General features: G+C 43.5%; 1 protein-coding gene across 6 annotated transcripts in view; it reads left to right on the forward strand.

Annotated features, from left to right (window-relative positions):
• The window catches only part of PAK5 (p21 (RAC1) activated kinase 5), a 276,113-nt gene that overhangs the window by 203,575 nt on the left and 53,825 nt on the right, over positions 1-18,713 (forward strand). For 5 of the 6 annotated variants that reach the window (XM_073553844.1, XM_073553843.1, XM_073553845.1 and 2 more), the window contains one exon: positions 12,638-13,420. The exons of the other annotated variant lie outside the window; for it this stretch is intronic. In XM_073553844.1, the coding sequence (XP_073409945.1) occupies positions 12,638-13,420 (783 nt within the window). The remainder of the gene's footprint in view (positions 1-12,637; positions 13,421-18,713) is intronic. 6 annotated transcript variants of the gene reach the window in all.

The following is an 18,713-nucleotide window of genomic DNA, read 5'->3' on the forward strand; positions in this document are numbered from 1 at the left end:
TCTAGATTGTGAGCCCCAATTGGGGAATAATGTCTGTAAAGCCCTGTGGAATATTATGGTGCTATATAAGTTAGCCAAATAAATAAACTAGATGGAAAAAGTTAACTCCGTTAAATAAACTTAATTGCACGCAACTAACGTCACCAACTCTTCCTGCCGACTTCACTGACCTCAGGGCAGCCAGTAATAAGCTTTACAATGGTCACTAGTTTCTCCCCAGCTGAATTTCAATTAAGCCCTCCCTAACCCAGTTATAACTTCAGGGGTTGAAGTCTTCCACAACCCAAATTCTTTGGCTCCCTCCAGGATGACCTACCTCACAGCCCCCATAAGAATTTCCAGAACTTTTCTCTACCTTGTCCTTCTACTGTAAGGGAGTAGCAATTATCTATGTCCACTCCCCATCTGCTCCCCAGTAAATTCCCGAGACATTGCTAGGTGGCATCACAATGGCTTTTCTTGCTTCTGGATTTCCCAAAAACACACTACGCTTTTCTGCTGGCTCCGGGCACTTGCACACTAATACCCAACCAGTGGGCAAACCCAGACCTAACAATTACATACGTCAATAACCATGCTGCCTAACCATTCCTTCTCCTCTTATTGTCAAAACCTCTATCTTTTTACATGTATTTCCACCCTTACAACTTTACTGTGGTGCAGCGCTTTGTCCTTCCGACTATCTCCTGATTTTGGTACCTGCTGTTGCAGATAGGCCATGGTGCCGTTGCCGAGGAGCACAACAGCTCAGCCCACATCTAACTAGCACAGTGGCTTGGTGGCTAGCACTGTCGGCATTTTGCATCACCGGGGTACTGGCTTCAAACCACACCAGGCACGTCTCACCGGGGCTGACTTGGAGTTTTATGGAATCAGTTCATTACTAGCATATTTCTCTGTACCAAACGTGTGTTTATCAGACTCCTCTGAGGTTTATTCTTTCTCAGGACCCTTCTTTGGAAACTCTCTAGTTCTTTTCTGTAACAAGGGGCCTTTGCTTGCCGTGTGGCTACAGCCACATACTGCCTCACTTCCTGCTAGCTGTTCTTGTATATCTGTCTTATTACAATGTTAGAACTTGTACATTAAATTACACATAGACAATTACTTTGAATAAGTAGAGGATTAGGGCTCATTCAGACATCAGTGAGTTTTCTCTTATGCAGGAACGGTCTTAGTTTCATCAGTAATTTTCATCAGTCTTTGGTCAGTGTCAGTTTTGTCCATCAGAGTTTGGTCAGGGTTTCGAAGTTTTTCTCGGGTGAAAAACAAACTTATGAAGACTTCTCAACCTTCTCATATCACACAGTTTTTGAAAAGCCTCCACCACGCGGATGGCTTCTGAGAGCTGTCTGATCTTTTTCAGACTTATAGACTTGCATTGGTGAGGTTCATCCAAGACTCCCTTCAAAATCGAACTTGTCTCTGTGTTTTCACTCAGTTTGTGAATGTACATGGACGTGAACAGCACCATAGACTATAGAAGGTATGAGTTATATCTGTGAAAAACACAGATCGACCTCGTACATTGGTGAAAGGTGGTAATTAGTGATGAGCGAGTATACTCATTGCTCGGATTTTCCCGAGCATGCTCGGGTGTTCTCCGAGTATTTTGGCGTGCTCGGAGATTTAGTTTTCGTCGTCTCAGCTGCATGACTTGCGGCTGCTGGACAGGCTGAATACAGCAGGATACAGAACTCTGTACCTTTCATAAAAGATTTTCTAGTGAACAGCATGAACTATGGCAGTGACATTACAGCGATATTGCTAGTGATATCGCTATGTGTAACGGGCCCTTTACTCTACCAACTTTCTGATCTGAAAATGAGGGTGAGTGAATCACTGGAGCTTTTTATCTGTGTCCTCCCACTAATGTGAATCAAGGCATTTACAGTCAGGATTAGAGCGGTATTACTGGCTATGAACATTAACTCGCTGTTGAGATTTTCATCTATCCTTCAGTGAGAGTGCGATCTGTGCTGAACATAGATAAAATACATTATTAATAGGTATCTGACTCACCGCCCATACTAGTGCGCGGCTCAGTGTGTGGGACTGTATGAATAATTTTCAAGCATTAACATTTTCAAGCTTTTTCCAAAAAAATTTAAAGATTTGTTACGTTTGATGCTATGTAAAAATGGATATACCCTTAACTAATTCTGGAATGCCCACAGGCTACAGTTGTGGCCAAAAGTATTGACACCCCTGCAGTTCTGTCAGATAATACTCAGTTTCTTCCTGAAAATGATTGCAAACACAAATTCTTTGGTATTATTATCTTCATTTAATTTGTCTTAAATGAAAAACCGCAAAAGAGAATGAAGCAAAAAGCAAAACATTGATCATTTCACACAAAACTCCAAAAATGGGCCAGACAAAAGTATTGGCACCCTCAGCCTTATACTTGGTTGCACAACCTTTAGCCAAAATAACTGCAACCAACCGCTTCCGGTAACCATCAATGAGTTTCTTAATGCTCTGCTGGAATTTTAGACCATTCTTCTTTGGCAAACTGCTCCAGGTCCCTGATATTTGAAGGGTGCCTTCTCCAAACTGCCATTTTTAGATCTCTCCACAGGTGTTCTATGGGATTCAGGTCTGGACTCATTGCTGGCCACCTTAGAAGTCTCCAGTGCTTTCTCTCAAACCATTTTCTAGTGCTTTTTGAAGTGTGTTTTGGGTCATTGTCCTGCTGGAAGACCCATAACCTCTGAGGGAGACCCAGCTTTCTCACACTGGGCCCTACATTATGCTGCAAAATTTGTTGGTAGTCTTCTGACTTCATAATGCCATGCACACGGTCAAGCATTCCAGTGCCAGAGGCAGCAAAGCAACCCCAAAACATCAGGGAACCTCCACCATGTTTGACTGTAGGGACCGTGTTCTTTTCTTTGAATGACTCTTTTTTTCTCCTGTAAACTCTATGTTGATGCCTTTGCCCAAAAAGCTCTACTTTTGTCTCATCTGACCAGAGAACATTCTTCCAAAACGTTTTAGGCTTTTTCAGGTAAGTTTTGGCAAACTCCAGCCTGGCTTTTTTATGTCTCGGGGTAAGAAGTGGGGTCTTCCTGGGTCTCCTACCATACAGTCCCTTTTCATTCAGATGCCGACGGATAGTACGGGTTGACACTGTTATACCCTCGGACTGTAGGGCAGCTTGAACTTGTTTGGATGTTAGTCAAGGTTCTTTATCCAACATCCGCACAATCTTGCATTGAAATCTCTTGTCAATTTTTCTTTTCCGTCCACATCTAGGGAGGTTAGCCACAGTGCCATGGGCTTTAAACTTCTTGATGACACTGCGCACGGTAGACACAGGAACATTCAGGTCTTTGGAGATGGACTTATAGCCTTGAGATTGCTCATGGTTCCTCACAATTTGGTTTCTCAAGTCCTCAGACAGTTCTTTGGTCTTCTTTCTTTTCTCCATGCTCAATGTGGTACACACAAGGACACAGGACAGAGGTTGAGTCAACTTTAATCCATGTCAACTGGCTGCAAGCGTGATTTAGTTATTGCCAACACCTGTTAGGTGCCACAGGTAAGTTACAGGTGCTGTTAATTACACAAATTAGAGAAGCATCACATGAATTTTCGAACAGTGCCAATACTTTTGTCCACCCTCTTTTTTATGTTTGGTGTGGAATTATATCCAATTTGGCTTTAGGACAATCCTTTTTGTGTTTTTTCATTCACGACAAATTAAATGAAGATAATAATACCAAAGAATTTGTGTTTGCAATCATTTTCAGGAAGAAACTGAGTATTATCTGACAGAATTGCAGGGGTGTCAATACTTTTGGCCACAACTGTATAAACAACAGGGCAGTTGTCCACACTTTACTTTGCACTGACTTTCTAAAATGTCAATGCAGTATAAACAAAAAGAACTTGCAGGTGATCGTGCAGCTATGGGGTTGCGGAGATGGCTGACTCCTCACAGAGGAGATAAACTTTGTTTACTGACAAGCTTACCTGTTCAATCTTTGTATACACAGGGCTGAACCAACACTTTTGTACACAGATTAGAAAGCACTGACCATGCTTTCTCTTCCATACCCAGTGGTCATGTGATCACTGGGTTTAGGGTGGGAGCAGGAGCTACTGGGTCTTAGGAGATGCAGTCAGCTCTGCTATACAGCCTGGAATCTAAAGTTTCCCTGTGACTGGGGCTAGTATGCCATCTCCAGTGACAGGGAAAATAAGCAAATAAAAGTAATGTAATAATATATTAAAGTGCCCCCAATATATAAAAATAATTTCTACAGAAAGGGGAATGCAAGTTAAAATGTTATTTTCAAACTTTTGTGGATGTAAAAAAAGATAAATACAGTTTTAAGTCGCTGGTTATCAAAATTGCAGGGGAGCCCAAGCAGTAACCGAACCCGAACAGTAACACGGACTTCCTGTTGAAGATCGTGTTCGGTGTCTGAGTAGGTTTCAGGACGGACGCTGAACTTTACTGTTATGGTTCGCCCATGTCTAATCAGGACCTCTCCACATCAGCAGAGTCCGGGCCTCTATGCACCAGCAGGGTCCAGGCCTCTCCACAACTGTAGGGTCCAGGCCTCTCCACACCAGCAGGGTCAGGGCCTCTCCACACCTGCAGGGTCAGGGCCTCTCCACACCTGCAGGGTCAGGGCCTCTCCACATCAGCAGGGTCAGGGCCTCTCCGCACCAGCAGGGTCAGGACCTCTCCACACCAACAGGGTCAGGACCTCTCCACACCAGCAGGGTCAGGACCTCTCCGCACCAGAAGGGTCAGGGCCTCTCCGCACCAGCAGGGTCAGGGCCTCTCCACACCTGCAGGGTCAGGGCCTCTCCACACCTGCAGGGTCAGGGCCTCTCCACACCAGCAGGGTCAGGGCCTCTCCACACCTGCAGGGTCAGGGCCTCTCCGCACCAGCAGGGTCAGGGCCTCTCCGTACCAGCAGGGTCAGGGCCTCTCCACACCTGCAGGGTCAGGGCCTCTCCGCACCAGCAGGGTCAGGGCCTCTCCGTACCAGCAGGGTCAGGGCCTCTCCGCACCAGCAGGTTCAGGGCCTCTCTGCACCAGCAGGGTCAGGACCTCTCTGCACCAGCAGGGTCAGGGCCTCTCAGCACCAGCAGGGTCAGGGCCTCTCCACACCAGCAGGGTCAGGGCCTCTCCGCACCAGCAGGGTCAGGGCCTCTCCGCACCAGCAGGGTAGAGCATTTACATTTCTTTCCTTTGGTCTTTTGCAGATATTTGATTGCCATTTAGATCAGTCATCATGTGTGATACAAGTCTAGCAGAACTAGATAGCACAATGACAATAACTTTTTGCCCATGCAGAATATTCTCACAATGTTCTATTTTTAATAATGTGTAATACGTTGTAGATAGGCATGATTGTAATTGCATGTTTCCCTTGTTGTTATGGTAACACAAAATTGAAAAACTGCTGCAAAGAGTGGTTAATTATACACCACACGTAGGCCGGGCATCTTTGTTTATCCGTTTTGTACATAACACTCATTTTGCGCTGGGATGAGAGTGAACGTTTCTCATGACTACCATTATTCTCAGTCATCAGAGTAACATAATCATTACAAATATAACCTTTTTTGAGAATTTAAATTTCCCTATGCCCCAGCCACCCCTGTGATGGGATAGTTGGGCATGTCATTTTACACATTATGATTTTGTCTCAGCTTTACAACTGAACTCACTATTCTGAAGAAAAAATAAAAAGGGAAATCTTGCAGTTTTTACACTGGCCACCAATCCTCAAAATAGGCTAACACATCCTGTTCTGTACAGATCGATTCTCAGGAGTCACCAGTTATCAATGAAAGGTAACCTCTATCTATACAGGAGCCAGAATTCACTATAGGTGGTGGTCACAGCTCACATCCTCCTCCTTCCTTGTGAAATGACCTCTGCACAGGTCACCAAGCATGGAAACTCTCCAGTAGACATTAAAGGGGTTGTCTGGGCTTTTCACATAATCTCAGTGCATATCTGGGCTGCAGAATGCTGACAATAAGTAATTTACCTTCTGTGGCTATGTTTCCAAGATATCATCTCTTATTGTAAGAAAAATGTCCAGGGGGGGGTGTTCTGGCATTGAAATGAGAACTGGTCATTTCCTCCTACTCTACTAAAAACATGCCCTCTATAGCAACAACCCCACTCTCCATAGCAACAGGCTCTCCCCGACCACATGAACAAGCCCTCCTCACACAGTAACAAATCCTCCCCCTCTAGCAGCCTAAGTGCAAAGAGCAGGACCACCCAGCTGCTCCTTCCCCAGACACACGCTGAACAGTGATCTATGGAAAGTGAAACTAGTGAGGAGGAAACGACCAGCTCTCATTTCAATGCCAGAACACCCCCCCCCCCGCCGGACGTTTTTCTTACAAGCAAGAGCTCATATCTAGCAAACTCTGCAAACTGGCCACAGAAGCTAAATTACTTATTGTCAGCATTCTGCAGCCCAGATATGCACTGAGATTATGTGAAAAGCCCGGACAACCCCTTTAATGAACATCTCCTGACTATTGATAACAGAAACTTAGGAAAGATGATTACCTCCGTAATCGTGTGAAGAAAATAATGAGATAAAATCTACATTCAGTAAATAAAAACAGATGAGTGAAAACGAATATGTAATAATAGTATCTAGTTTTAATTAGCATTTTCTTTATAGTTATTGTTTTGGATCTGGAGTTACATATTGATGACCATGGAACAATTCCTCAGTATTAAATTCAGGATGGTAGGTTCGGGATAGGTTTTGTCGGTTTAATGGCCAGTGTGAACATACTCCTATTTTGCATGCATACCAACTTATACTCCAGTTCATTTTTTTTTCGATTTAGTGATCTGTGTGGGTGCCAGATGTCGGACACCACACTGATCTCTTGTGGGTTATGTATCTTATGGATAGCTAATCAGTATGTTACATACAGACAAACCCGTTTTAGTCAAGTAAAACGTATCCAAATCCGATCAAAATCAAAGTAAGACTTAAACATCCCTGCTCAGAAACACTCTGAGGATGGCATTCTTCTGTTTTAGCCCACACTGCCTCATCTTGGGGGTCTATAGTCATGTGTTGTGTATGAGATGTTGCAGACTTCCCATTATAATGTCACGAACAGGCTTGGACTGGCCCCTAGGGGAATGGGGGAATCCACCGGTGGGCCCCCAACCCCACTGTTTGGGCAGTACTTGGCATAATTCATTTGATTCACGCTGTACAGAAAAAAGCAGCATCTCATCATTCATTAACCAAACTACCAAGTTTATTATTATATAGAGGTATAGGTAAATTTTTGAACGAGAGTAGTGTAATATTTGTATGCCGGTGAAAAGTGGGCCCCCCAAAGTCAGTGATACTGGTGGCCCCTGGCACCCCAGTCCAACTCTGGTCACGACAGTGGGTTACATGGCTACACACTCCAAAATCCAGGATTTTTTGAGCAACATATAGTACAACTTTAAAACTGGAAGATTGTATAGACCTAGCTCACCCAGTACAGCTCCTCTAGGCCTTATGAATTCAAGAAACCCATTGTGCTTGCCCAAAGCATTATACAGTATGAGGTGAATCCGCAGGTTCAGATGTAGCAAGGGGAGCTCTCTATCTAACCCCACAGACTTTATAATAAATATCTTAAAGGGACTGTTCCCTTTCAATTAAATTTCTCTCCTGGCTACAACTTCCTATAAAATAGCAAACCATTGTGTACTCATCTTCCCCAGGTCCACCAGTGAGAATCCACCCTGTTCTTGGTGTCTGGCATTGGCTGTGGTGCTGACATCACGATAATAAAGTAGCAGCCAGTCAGTCTGCCAGTGTAGACAGAATGCCCCTTTTTAGAGCTGCTGAGCTCACTTATTGACTGCTGCCCTGTTAACCTGATGTCAGTGCCGCAGCCAATGCCAGGCACTGGGAACAGAGGCCGAGAGTTGGCAGTGCACCCTGGAAACGTGAGTACAGCGCTGTTAGGGTTTTGTTTTTTGTTTCTTTTATAGAAAACTAAAGCAGGTGGAGAAATTTAATTGAAAGTGAACCACCCCTTTAATACTTGGGAAGAGAAAGTGTTATATCTCACCTTCTTGAAGCTCCTGATAAAGATGAGCAGTTGTCAAGCAGCATGGACAGGTGGCACCGGTACAGCAGGATGGCTTACTCAGGTTAAAGTTGGGAAGAAGATGTAAGATGCTGCAGAGTAGATGCCGAACAGGTGTGGCAAACCTGGCCCAGTGGAGTCTGATGTAGCAGAGCTGGATCTGCAGTGAGTGATGTAGCAGGCCCAGCAGAGTGTGATATAGTAGAGCTGGCACTTTGATGGAGTCTGATGTAGCAGGGCTGGATCAGCAATGACTTATTTAACAGGGCTGGAACAACAATAACTAATGTAGCAAAGCTGGAGCAACGGAGTCCGATGTAGCAGAGCTGGCACAGCAGTGACAGCAATAGCAGACTTGTAGCAGCTGAGGCGGAGTAGTGATAGCCCAAACACTATAATGGCAGGACTTCAGCTGCGTTAATACTCAAGTGGCATCCCCCAACTTATTAGACAACTCTATAAAACATTATTGTAGCATTTTAGCCACAGTCCTCTGTTCTGTTTAGGGATTTCATTGTGTCGAGTATTCATCCATGGACCTGTATATACAGTGGGCCGTCGTACTGGCTGACTCTTTGCGTAGTCTACTTAAATCCCGTTTTATCTCCGGCACCAACAAGTCTGGACTATTTGATTTTTTTTTTTAATGAAAGTAATAAAAGATGTTTGCATGATACGAAATGCAATGGCTAAAAATGACAAAGATAACAGCTGTTTATCTTTAACCTATAAAGTGTATGTAGTTGTGATCTGAGGAAACATTACATGTAAGGGCTTCTAAGGGCAAACTGTTAATTACCTACTTCATTACTGTCAGCGTTAATCCAGTGTGTGGGAAGTGAAGCCGTGTTTCATCTTCTGTGCCGGAGTCGGAGCAGACAGCTGTGTTCCCAGCTAGATCCATTATAGCTTATCACTGGAGGACAGACCACAGAGGCTCACCGTGAAATATGGCTACTGTCATGGCCACTGGGAACCATTCACGAAGCCGGAAAATAAAAGAAAATGTAGCAAACATGAGCCAGATTTATTTTACATGCAAAACTTTCATTTCTGTAAGTCACTTAACATGAACTCTAGTATTGTAAGGGCTTGTTCAAACATAGCGTTTTTGATGCGACTATTTTTTTTTGAGCCTTTTCCAAATGGAAAATCTCAGCGTTTTACAGTAACAGCAAGACGAGTTAGATTTCTGAAAATGTCATTCACACGGTGCATTTTTAATTGCATTTTCTTTTTTTTTTTTTACTGTTTGTGCATTTTGTTTTTTGTGTTTTTTTTGTTAACTTGGCTTGCAATTTCTTCCCCATTGAGATCATAATGCCTAGGCATCAAAAATGCAAAATATGCGCTAAAATGTGTGGGATTTCTGTTGTCATTTTCTGTCCACAGTTTGTTTTTTTTCAGAACAAAAAAGCATTAAAAAAATACACTTGAACATATACTAATGGTAATTTTATTATTATTAGTAGTACAGTTTATGAAGTTTATGTTTCACATATATTTGTTATTTTTTATTGCTCTTTGTGTTGATATAATTGATTTATATTTATATTATATTTTAGTCCAGGAGGGACGTATTTTTCATAAGGCTGACTAGGCTGAAGCCTGGGGGCTCTGCAGTTTCTAGGTGTCGTAATATATATATATTTTTTCGCTGAGGCACTGTTACCTGCACCCTTGGGCTCCATTGATTAAAGGCTCTTTGTATTCCGCACCGTACCAAAACGTATACCATACATAGTTATCACAGTGGATCAATAGCACACCGAGGTCGGAGTTGCGATGTTATGCCTTCTCCCTCATTACATCTCCATGAGCGATACAGACTTGTGACTTTGATTACTTGTGCTCAAAAGTTCTCTCGTACCATGAGGAACAGCGAAAAGATTATTTATAGGGCTGTAAAGGATATGATGTGCACTGTGTCTGTGTACTGCAGTCCGGTACCTACCGCACAAGAGGCAGGTTGTAAACTGTACTGGGGTCCGAGATTACAGTGCTGGAGGGAGCTCAGCGTACCTGAAAGCCTACAGGCCCAGTCAGGGGTTAATATGGCCCTGTTCTAGAGTTGGTAAAAGTAAACAGACTTCCTGCCGGCGAGTCAGCTGCTCCACGTCAACATAGCAGCTCTATCTCTTCTGGGCCGCTCTGTCGATGAGGCGTGACTGCCGACTTCATGCTGAGTGACAGCAGGCTCCCTGCAGTTAGGCAGCAGGGAGCTGGCTATCAATCAGCATAACCATGGCAGTGACGCCCCGTCAGCAGAGCGGAAGAGAAGACACTGCTCTGTAAATGCGATGTCAGTGGAAGCGACAGAGTTGCCGTCTAGAGCCGTCAATAACCCCTCTGTGCCAGTAGATATCAGCGCTGGGCAGAACAGGCAGGTTGTTAGCAACTACCTTCCTGTTCGTTCTTGAGCCCATATTAAAAAAATAGTATAGGATAACTGGATAACCCCATTTACAGTAAATATGGCTGCACATAAGAATCAAGACGGAAACAAAGTGTGGCCTTACTCAGGTAGGCACAATGTGACTATGCATTATATGGCTACCCATTCATTTGAATGGATGCTGTGTAATACGTAATACTACATTTCACCAGCAGTGGCCGCTGTAGGGAAAAGGAGCAGCTATGCAGATCTTCTGGCAATGAAGCGTGATTGACACAGATTACTGAAGCCGGAAGGAGAGAACTTGCTAAATTGACCAATCTCCATAGTACAGTAGTATTGTACAGATATGCAGGAACAATATCATATTCTAGGTGGCGATGTATTGACAGATGTTGAGGTCTGGATTTGACCACCACTGGGCTAGATTGGTATGTTAAAGTGACTCTCTGATGGAATATTACATGTATGTACATGCAGGCACTAGGGATGAGCGAATAGCTTCGGATAAGCGCTTATCCCAATAGCTAATCGCTTAGGCTGGCTTCACATTTGCGTCTGTGCATGCAGTGTTTGATCCGCATGCGTCATGCGTACATATATTTAACATGGTGTACGCAGTGACATGCGTTTGCATGCGTCCACTTGCGTATGCGTACGCATGCGTCGTTTCGCGGTATGCGGCGGGGTCCGTTGAACGCAACATGTTGCATTTTTTGAGGTGTCAAATATGCGCAGGCTTGCGCATGCGGATAAGTGCATCAAAAAACGCATTACTGTCTATGGGAACGCATTGGTACGCAAGGACATGCGTACGCATGTGTTCGTTATGCATGAATTCTTCAAAATGTAAATAGAAATCCCATCAGACACACCCATTTTTGTCTGGTGTTATCTCGAACGCATGCGCATGAACAACGCAAGCGCAATAAAAAACGCATAGAAACGCATGCACACGCAGCATTTTTTTCCGTCATGCGTAAGATGATGCGCATAAAAACGCTGCATAAACATGCGTTATGCATGCTTTTTTGCATGCGTTTGCAGATGATACACTGCGGACTCAAACGCTAATGTGAACATAGCCTTACCAAATAGCTACATCAGGAACCCGCCGGATACCTTGAGCGCTCCCGAAGATCAGCTGTTTGGCGCCGCAGTTGCATGTGTCGCGACTGTGTGACAGTCACAACACATGCATGGAGAGCCCAATAAACAGGACTGTTCGATCAACCCTAGCTGGCACATGTATGTTATGGACACTTTTCAAATGAACTGTACTTGGCCAGCTCTTAGGCATCCTTAATGGCGTCCATGAAGGGGCTGTTTGGGTTTTACCGTCCCGATCTTGCTTTCTATTACTACTGTGACATATCTTTTACTGTTAGCAGATTGGTGGAGTGCTTATGTGGACCATGAGAACTTTGGGAGAAAATAATACTAAAAATATTAAAAGGGTTGTCCGGTACTTTGTATTGATGGCCTATCCTTAGGTCACTTTCGCACTATCAGTATTTGGTCAGTATGTTACATCAGTATTTGCCAAAGCCTGGAATGAAACAATCAGAGGAAAAGTATAATAGAGACACATCACCATGTCTGGATTTATCACCCACTCCTGGTTTTGGCTTACAGATACTGAGGTAAATTGCAGACCAAATACTGAACGTGTGAACGTGGCCTTCAGATAGGTCGTCAATATCAGATCAATAGGGATGCAACACCCGGTACCCACACTGATCAGCTGATCTCGGTGCTGGAGGTGGTCAGAAGTCCACAAGTGTTCATTGCGGATTGGAACAACACAACTATTAACTGTAGTGGCCACAGCTGGGTACTTCACATCTACCCTTAGTCATTGACGCTATGCAGTTGACGGAGCTGTGCAGTTTTGCTGCGCACCTGAGCACACCCTGCCACTGTTGGTACACAAAACAGCTAATTGGGGGAGTGCCAAATGTTGCATCCCCACTGACCTGATATTGATGAGGATAGGCCATCAGAATGAAGTACCGGACAACCCCTTAACCATAATGTAGAAAATACTTTGATTTCTATGTTTTAGGACAGGCTGTGATTTACAACACATGAAATAACACATATAACCTTATTTTTTCCTACTTTCTTTTTCTTCTGTAGACTATTGTCAGAGGCAGTAAACCTCCACTAGATGCTTCCATCAATGGCTTGCTAGAAGACTTTGACAATATATCTGTAACACGCTCAAATTCCCTTAGAAAAGAAAGTCCACCTACTCCGCGCCAGGGGTATTCCAACCATTCGAAGAGCTACCCTGAAGAAAATGGCTTCTTTACCTTCTCCCACTACAGTGAAACTGAAATCCCCAGAAGCAGTGTCTGTGAACGCTACAAAGAAAGGAGCCTGAGTGCAGAAGAGGCAGAAGGCTACTACAGGGCAAGCAAGCCGACCAGACATAATGGGCATCCGGTTAAAATGAGGTCTTATGAAGCGTACTTTCCTGAAGTAAAAAACGTGAAGGCAGATATGTTGAGTTATCCCTCAGAATACCACCCACACCTGGAAGCAAAAAGTAAATCTGTTGATCAGTGTGGAACGTCATGGGACTACCACAGGGTCACTGGTGCATCTCTTCAGGACTACAGGGACTACTTTCCACCTTCTATTACAGGGACTGTTATGTTAAGCGAGGGCTCAAAAGAAAGACTAGAATACAGTGAATGGGGAGATGGGCTTTTCAAGGACGATTACGATAAAAGGCCGAAGTCATCATATGTAACCCAAACGAGCCCTCAGCCAGCCATACGACAAAGGTCAAGATCAGGATCAGGCCTTCAAGAACCAGTCATACCCTATGGTGCACTAAAAACCAACCAGCAAGGGCACTCGTTTGCTTCATACACTTACCCCCGTTTGTCTGAAACTGCAGCATGCATCCCAAAGGTAATCCACTCCCTTCTATCGGCTATTGACGTTTAGTATTTCCCGTTACAATATACATTTGCTGATCCATAGCACTTAGACAATTCTCATATGATAGTTAATGTTAATTACTGGTTTATAAAAGACAAGAATATACTATAGAAATAGTTTTTTCCAATTGTTTCACATTTTTGTGATAATTATATGTCTTTGTTTTAAGGATGTTGCTGGATTCATCACGTAGCGATCTATATGTTAAGTAATCTGCAAAGACTATGATCACTCCGTATTGTTATTCACAGCACAGTGGTTGTCAGTACATAGTTATTAGCCCCTTAAACTGATGCCTTTTACTTTTATTAGAAAGTTTATCTGTTATAGAGATGGTGAAAAAATAACTATTCACGTCACCACTCAGCTTGAAATTCTTGCACTCTGAATCTACAGCACCATCTGATCCCTGAAGTCAACCCAGTATGATCTCGAGGCGGCCGTAAGGTTAGATGGACGTCAGCAGAATTGGTTGACCACCTATGCGTGTAACGTAGTCCTGACACTGGCCAACTGCAGCTGTTGGAGGAAAAAATGGATTGGGCAGGTTAAAATGTCAACATGCCCAATTCTTTGTTCTCATGGGAGATAAGCCATCAGAGGTGTTTGGCATTGGCTTCTTCTTCTATCTCCGGAATCTGAACCAAGAACATGGGAGAAATAACGGTTGTCAGCTGTCTAAGGTGTCTGAACAGCTTTAGTGTGACCCTTACTGAGGAACTCACACGTGCTGGATGTTATTCCCATCTGGGGCTTTTATGGTATAGCCACAGAATATGCCAGAAGTGTCCTATAGCAGCAGGAGACCCCCCAGTGCTGGGATCTCTTAACAACAGGCCCTGTTGTTAGTTACCAAACAAATGGATACAACGTATCTAAAACCCACCACTCACAAGAAGAGTGTTAAGAAGGTAATACATTTTATTCAAGATACAATTCATATAAAATATCCATGTCATCGATTGGCAACATATCACATATACAGAGGAAAGGAATTTTTACCCAAGTAAAGTGCACTAAACAGGATAAAGGGAATAGATACAGGCTCTGGGATCATGTGCTGTTAATAAATACACCAACGCATCAACATGCATTAAATCCGACCTATAGTAGTCATTAAAGTGCAAAGTGCCAATAAGAAGATATGTCAGTAATCATATGACCATCAACACGTGCCCATATTTATCACCTGTCCACAGAATCACTGGAACCCCGACGTGCGTTTCGCATTTCGCTTTTTCACAGGGAGGTGTGCATGCACGTGGTGATGGTCATATGATTACTGACATATCTTCTTATTGGCACTTTGCACTTTAATGACTACTATAGGTCGGATTTAATGCATGTTGATGCGTTGGTGTATTTATTAATACTACATGATCCCAGAGCCTGTATCTATTCCCTTTATCCTGTTTTGTGCACTTTACTTGGGTAAAAATTCCTTTCCTCTGTATATGTGATATGTTGCCAATCTATGACATGGATATTTTATATGAATTGTATCTTGAATAAAATGTATTACCTTTTTAACACTCTTCTTGTGAGTGGTGTGTTTTGGATACGTTGTAGCCATTTGTTTGGTGGTTATCGGTTCACACGCCCCCATACTTTTATGCATGTTGGGAATTTCCTCCATGGTGAAGGTCCCTATACATTTGCTTTTGGACATTTCTGTACCTGTTGTTAGCTAGCAGGAATAGACAGGTGGCCTTGCATGCTCTGCTATCCATTGACTTGGTTGGGACGTCCACATAGTGTCTCCTGTTCCCTTGGTCAGCAATTTTCGGGACTGTGACAGAAGTGAATAGAGTTTGTCAATCATGCTAGGCCACTAGTAGCACAGGATGTTCTCAAGATCAATGCAGGTCCTTATTACAGTACCCACATCTATGGAACAAGTATTGGGTTTAACCCTTGAACTTTTAAGTCAGTTCTTTCTGAGAGACTTACAAAGAGAAAAATGTAAAACCCCAGTACAACTTGGCAGCAATGCATCGCACTCTACAAAGAGTGAGGACTAATGTTTTCTAACGGTGAGCACTATGCAGTAAGTATTGCCGAGCCCCAGAATTGTCAAATCAAGACAGTTTTGTCAGAATTTTGGTACCCAACTTCATTCAAGGCAATACTGCCAAATAAAACACATTAACACTTGTTCACACATTGTGTTTTTGCTGGGGGGTTTTCTGGGCATTTTTGCCACACATAAAATGCAGTGTTTTAAACCCTTCACCCCAAAGCCTGCTTTCACCTTCCTGACCAGGCCACATATTCCAATTCTGAGCAGCGTCTCTCTAAGTGGTAGTAGCTCTGGAACACTTCAACGAATCCCAGTGATTCTTATATTATTTTTTTCGTGACACATTTTACTCTATGGTAGTGGTAAAGTTAGGTCAAAATTTCTTGTGTTTATTCGTGAAAATATTGGAAATTTGGTGAAAATGTCACAATTTTCAAACTTTCTATTATTATTCCCTTAAACCAGAGTTATGTCACACAAAATAGTTAGAGTAATAAATAACATTTATCATATGTCTACTTTACATCTGCATCATTTTTGAAACATTTTTTTTTTTTCGTTAGGAGGTTAGAAGGGTTAAAAGTTTTTCAGCAGTTTAACATTTTTTCAGCAAAATTTACAAAACCATTATTTTAGGAACCACATCACGAGTGACTGAGGGGGCCTATGTGTCAGAAAATGTGCAAAAGTAACACCATTTTCAAGACTGCGCCCCTCAAAGTGCTCAAAACCAAATTCAAGAAGTTTATTAACCCTTTACGTGTGTCACAGGAATTATAGCAATGTGGAATGAAAATATTACATTTTCCCACAAAAATGTTACTTTAGCCCCCAAATTTTCATTTTCGCAAGGGTAAACAGGAGAAAAACAAATGGTACAGTTTATTGTGCAAATTCTCCGGATTACGCCAATAACCCATATGTGGTCAAAAACTATATTTGTGGCACAGTATGAAGCTCAGAAGGGAAGGACCGCCATATTATAGTGTAGATTCTGCTGTTAGGGTTATGGAGCCATGTGAGATTGGCAGAGCCCCTGACGCCAGAACAACAGAACTGTCCCATAAGTGACTCCATTTTCCTAACTACACCCCTCAATAAGTTCATGTAATGGTGCAGTGATCATATTGACACCACAGGTGTGTCACAGAACCTTAGACCATTGGGTGATGAAGAAAGAATAATTACATTTTTACCACAAAAATTTTGTTTCAGCTCCAGATTTTATATTTTCACATGGGGAAATCGATAAAAATGACACCAAAACTTGTCGCACAATTTCTACTGAATGTGCCTAGACCCCATATGTGGCCGTACAGTACTGCTTAGCCACATGGTGAGACTCTGGAGGGACGGAGCGCTATTTGACTATCGATGCTCAGATTTTCCTAGTATTGTCTCCAGACCCCATATACAGAGCCCCTAAGTGCTAGAAGAGCAGAATCCCCCCTCAAGTGACCCCATTTTGTAAACTACACTCCTCTGGGACTTATCTACAGGTGTAGTGTCGATTTTGACTCCATAGATGTTTGCCAGAAAGAAACAGCAGTGAATGTTGCTGACTGGAAACTGCAAATCTGCCGGTTTAGTGCCCAGTACATTGTAGCGCACGTACATTATGCCCAGCTTGTGCTTCTGGAGGTGCGCACCCCGTAAATTAGTTGGGCTCTCATCACTACAGTACTGACAAGAATGTGGATGCTTAATGTGGTTTAGGCACACTGGGACTCAAAAGAGATGGGGGCATTTGGATTTGGGAGCCCATAATTTGCTGAATTTCTTTTGAAGGGCGAGCAGCCATAGCGCTTCTCCAGAGCCTTCGTACAACCAGTAACATGGAAGCCCCTTATCTTTCCGATAACAGATGATATAGCTGAGCACGGACTTGCTTGTTAGTGGAATGAGTGAAGCTTTCATTGGGAATATTTTACATAACGTTTGGGATCACATTTATTTATAGGGGTTTGCATCCAAATCTCTGAGTGAGGTGATTCAGATGAAACCCCCGAGGGATCCATTCACTATAATGAGGCTGCAGGGTTATTCTGGACGCCATCTGGCCCCTGTGCAGCAGTGTCCTTTTCAGAAGTGCACAAAACTGTGGCGGACTGCACTTTTAGGGTGAGTGCACACAGTGCGGATTCACTTGCGGATTTTTCCGCAAGGATTTGCAGGTATAACCGCAGGTAAAGTGACTTGTAGTTTACCTGCAGATTTGCCAGCGGTTTTCCCCTGCGGTTTGACACCTGGACAATGAAACAGGTGTCAAACCGCTGCGGAATCCGCACAAAGAATTGACATGATGCGGATTTAAAACCGCAGCAAATCCGCGTGGAAAAATCCGCAGCATGTGCACTGCGGTTTTGAAATCCCATTGGCTTACATGGTACTGTACATTGCTTGCGGACCTGCTGCGGATCCGCAGTGGAATCCGCAGCATGTGCTCATACCCTTAGGCACGCCTTAAAAAGGTGGACACTGCCGGATCAAAGGCTAGACGACATCCACAGTGCCTCCATCTGCCTCATTTTAGGGACTCTTCTGCCGGGAGTTGCGGTTTCATTTGTTTTTTACACTGTTCCTCATTCTGTGTAATATGATTAGATACCAGATTTATACCGGGCTTTTATGTTTGGCTGCTTTCACACACCAAAAACGCTGTTTTTTTTTTTTCAAAAACTACTTGCATCGCCAAATTTTGAGAGCTGTAATTTTTTCTAGATTTCTGCCGGATGAGGCGGAGTTTTTATTATCATTTTCAGAGACATAATATTTTTTGATTTCTCTTCTGATTTTTGGGAGGCAGAATGAACAAAAAACAGCAATTCAGGAATTGTGTTTTGTTTTTGTTTTTTATGCCATTCACTGCATGGACCGGGGTCACCATGGAGACCACTGGCACAGCGCGATCGCAATCGCGTTGTGCCGATCGGAGCAGAGAAGCTAGCACCCTCCCTCTCTAAGCCGATTAATGACACTGACGCTGTTGACAGTCACCAGGGGGAGTTAAAGGGAATCTGTCACCTACTTTTGGTGGGCTATTTAAATGAGGTCGGTCCGGTCCGATGAGCGGTGTTTCCGATCTTTGCCACCTCCCCATCCTTGGCCGCCGTCCGCAGTTTTTTCATGAATAGGAGTAGGTGTCCGCCATCTTTCACGCGTGCGCTAAGCATTCTTGGCTCGCGCATGCGCAGTATGCTTTGCCCAACTGCGGGCAAAGCCAAAAAGCCTGACTGCGCATGC

Source organism: Dendrobates tinctorius, unplaced genomic scaffold (genome assembly GCF_039654945.1).
Source record: "Dendrobates tinctorius isolate UK_male_01 unplaced genomic scaffold, ASM3965494v1 ptg000203l, whole genome shotgun sequence".
Classification (NCBI taxonomy): domain Eukaryota; kingdom Metazoa; phylum Chordata; class Amphibia; order Anura; family Dendrobatidae; genus Dendrobates; species Dendrobates tinctorius.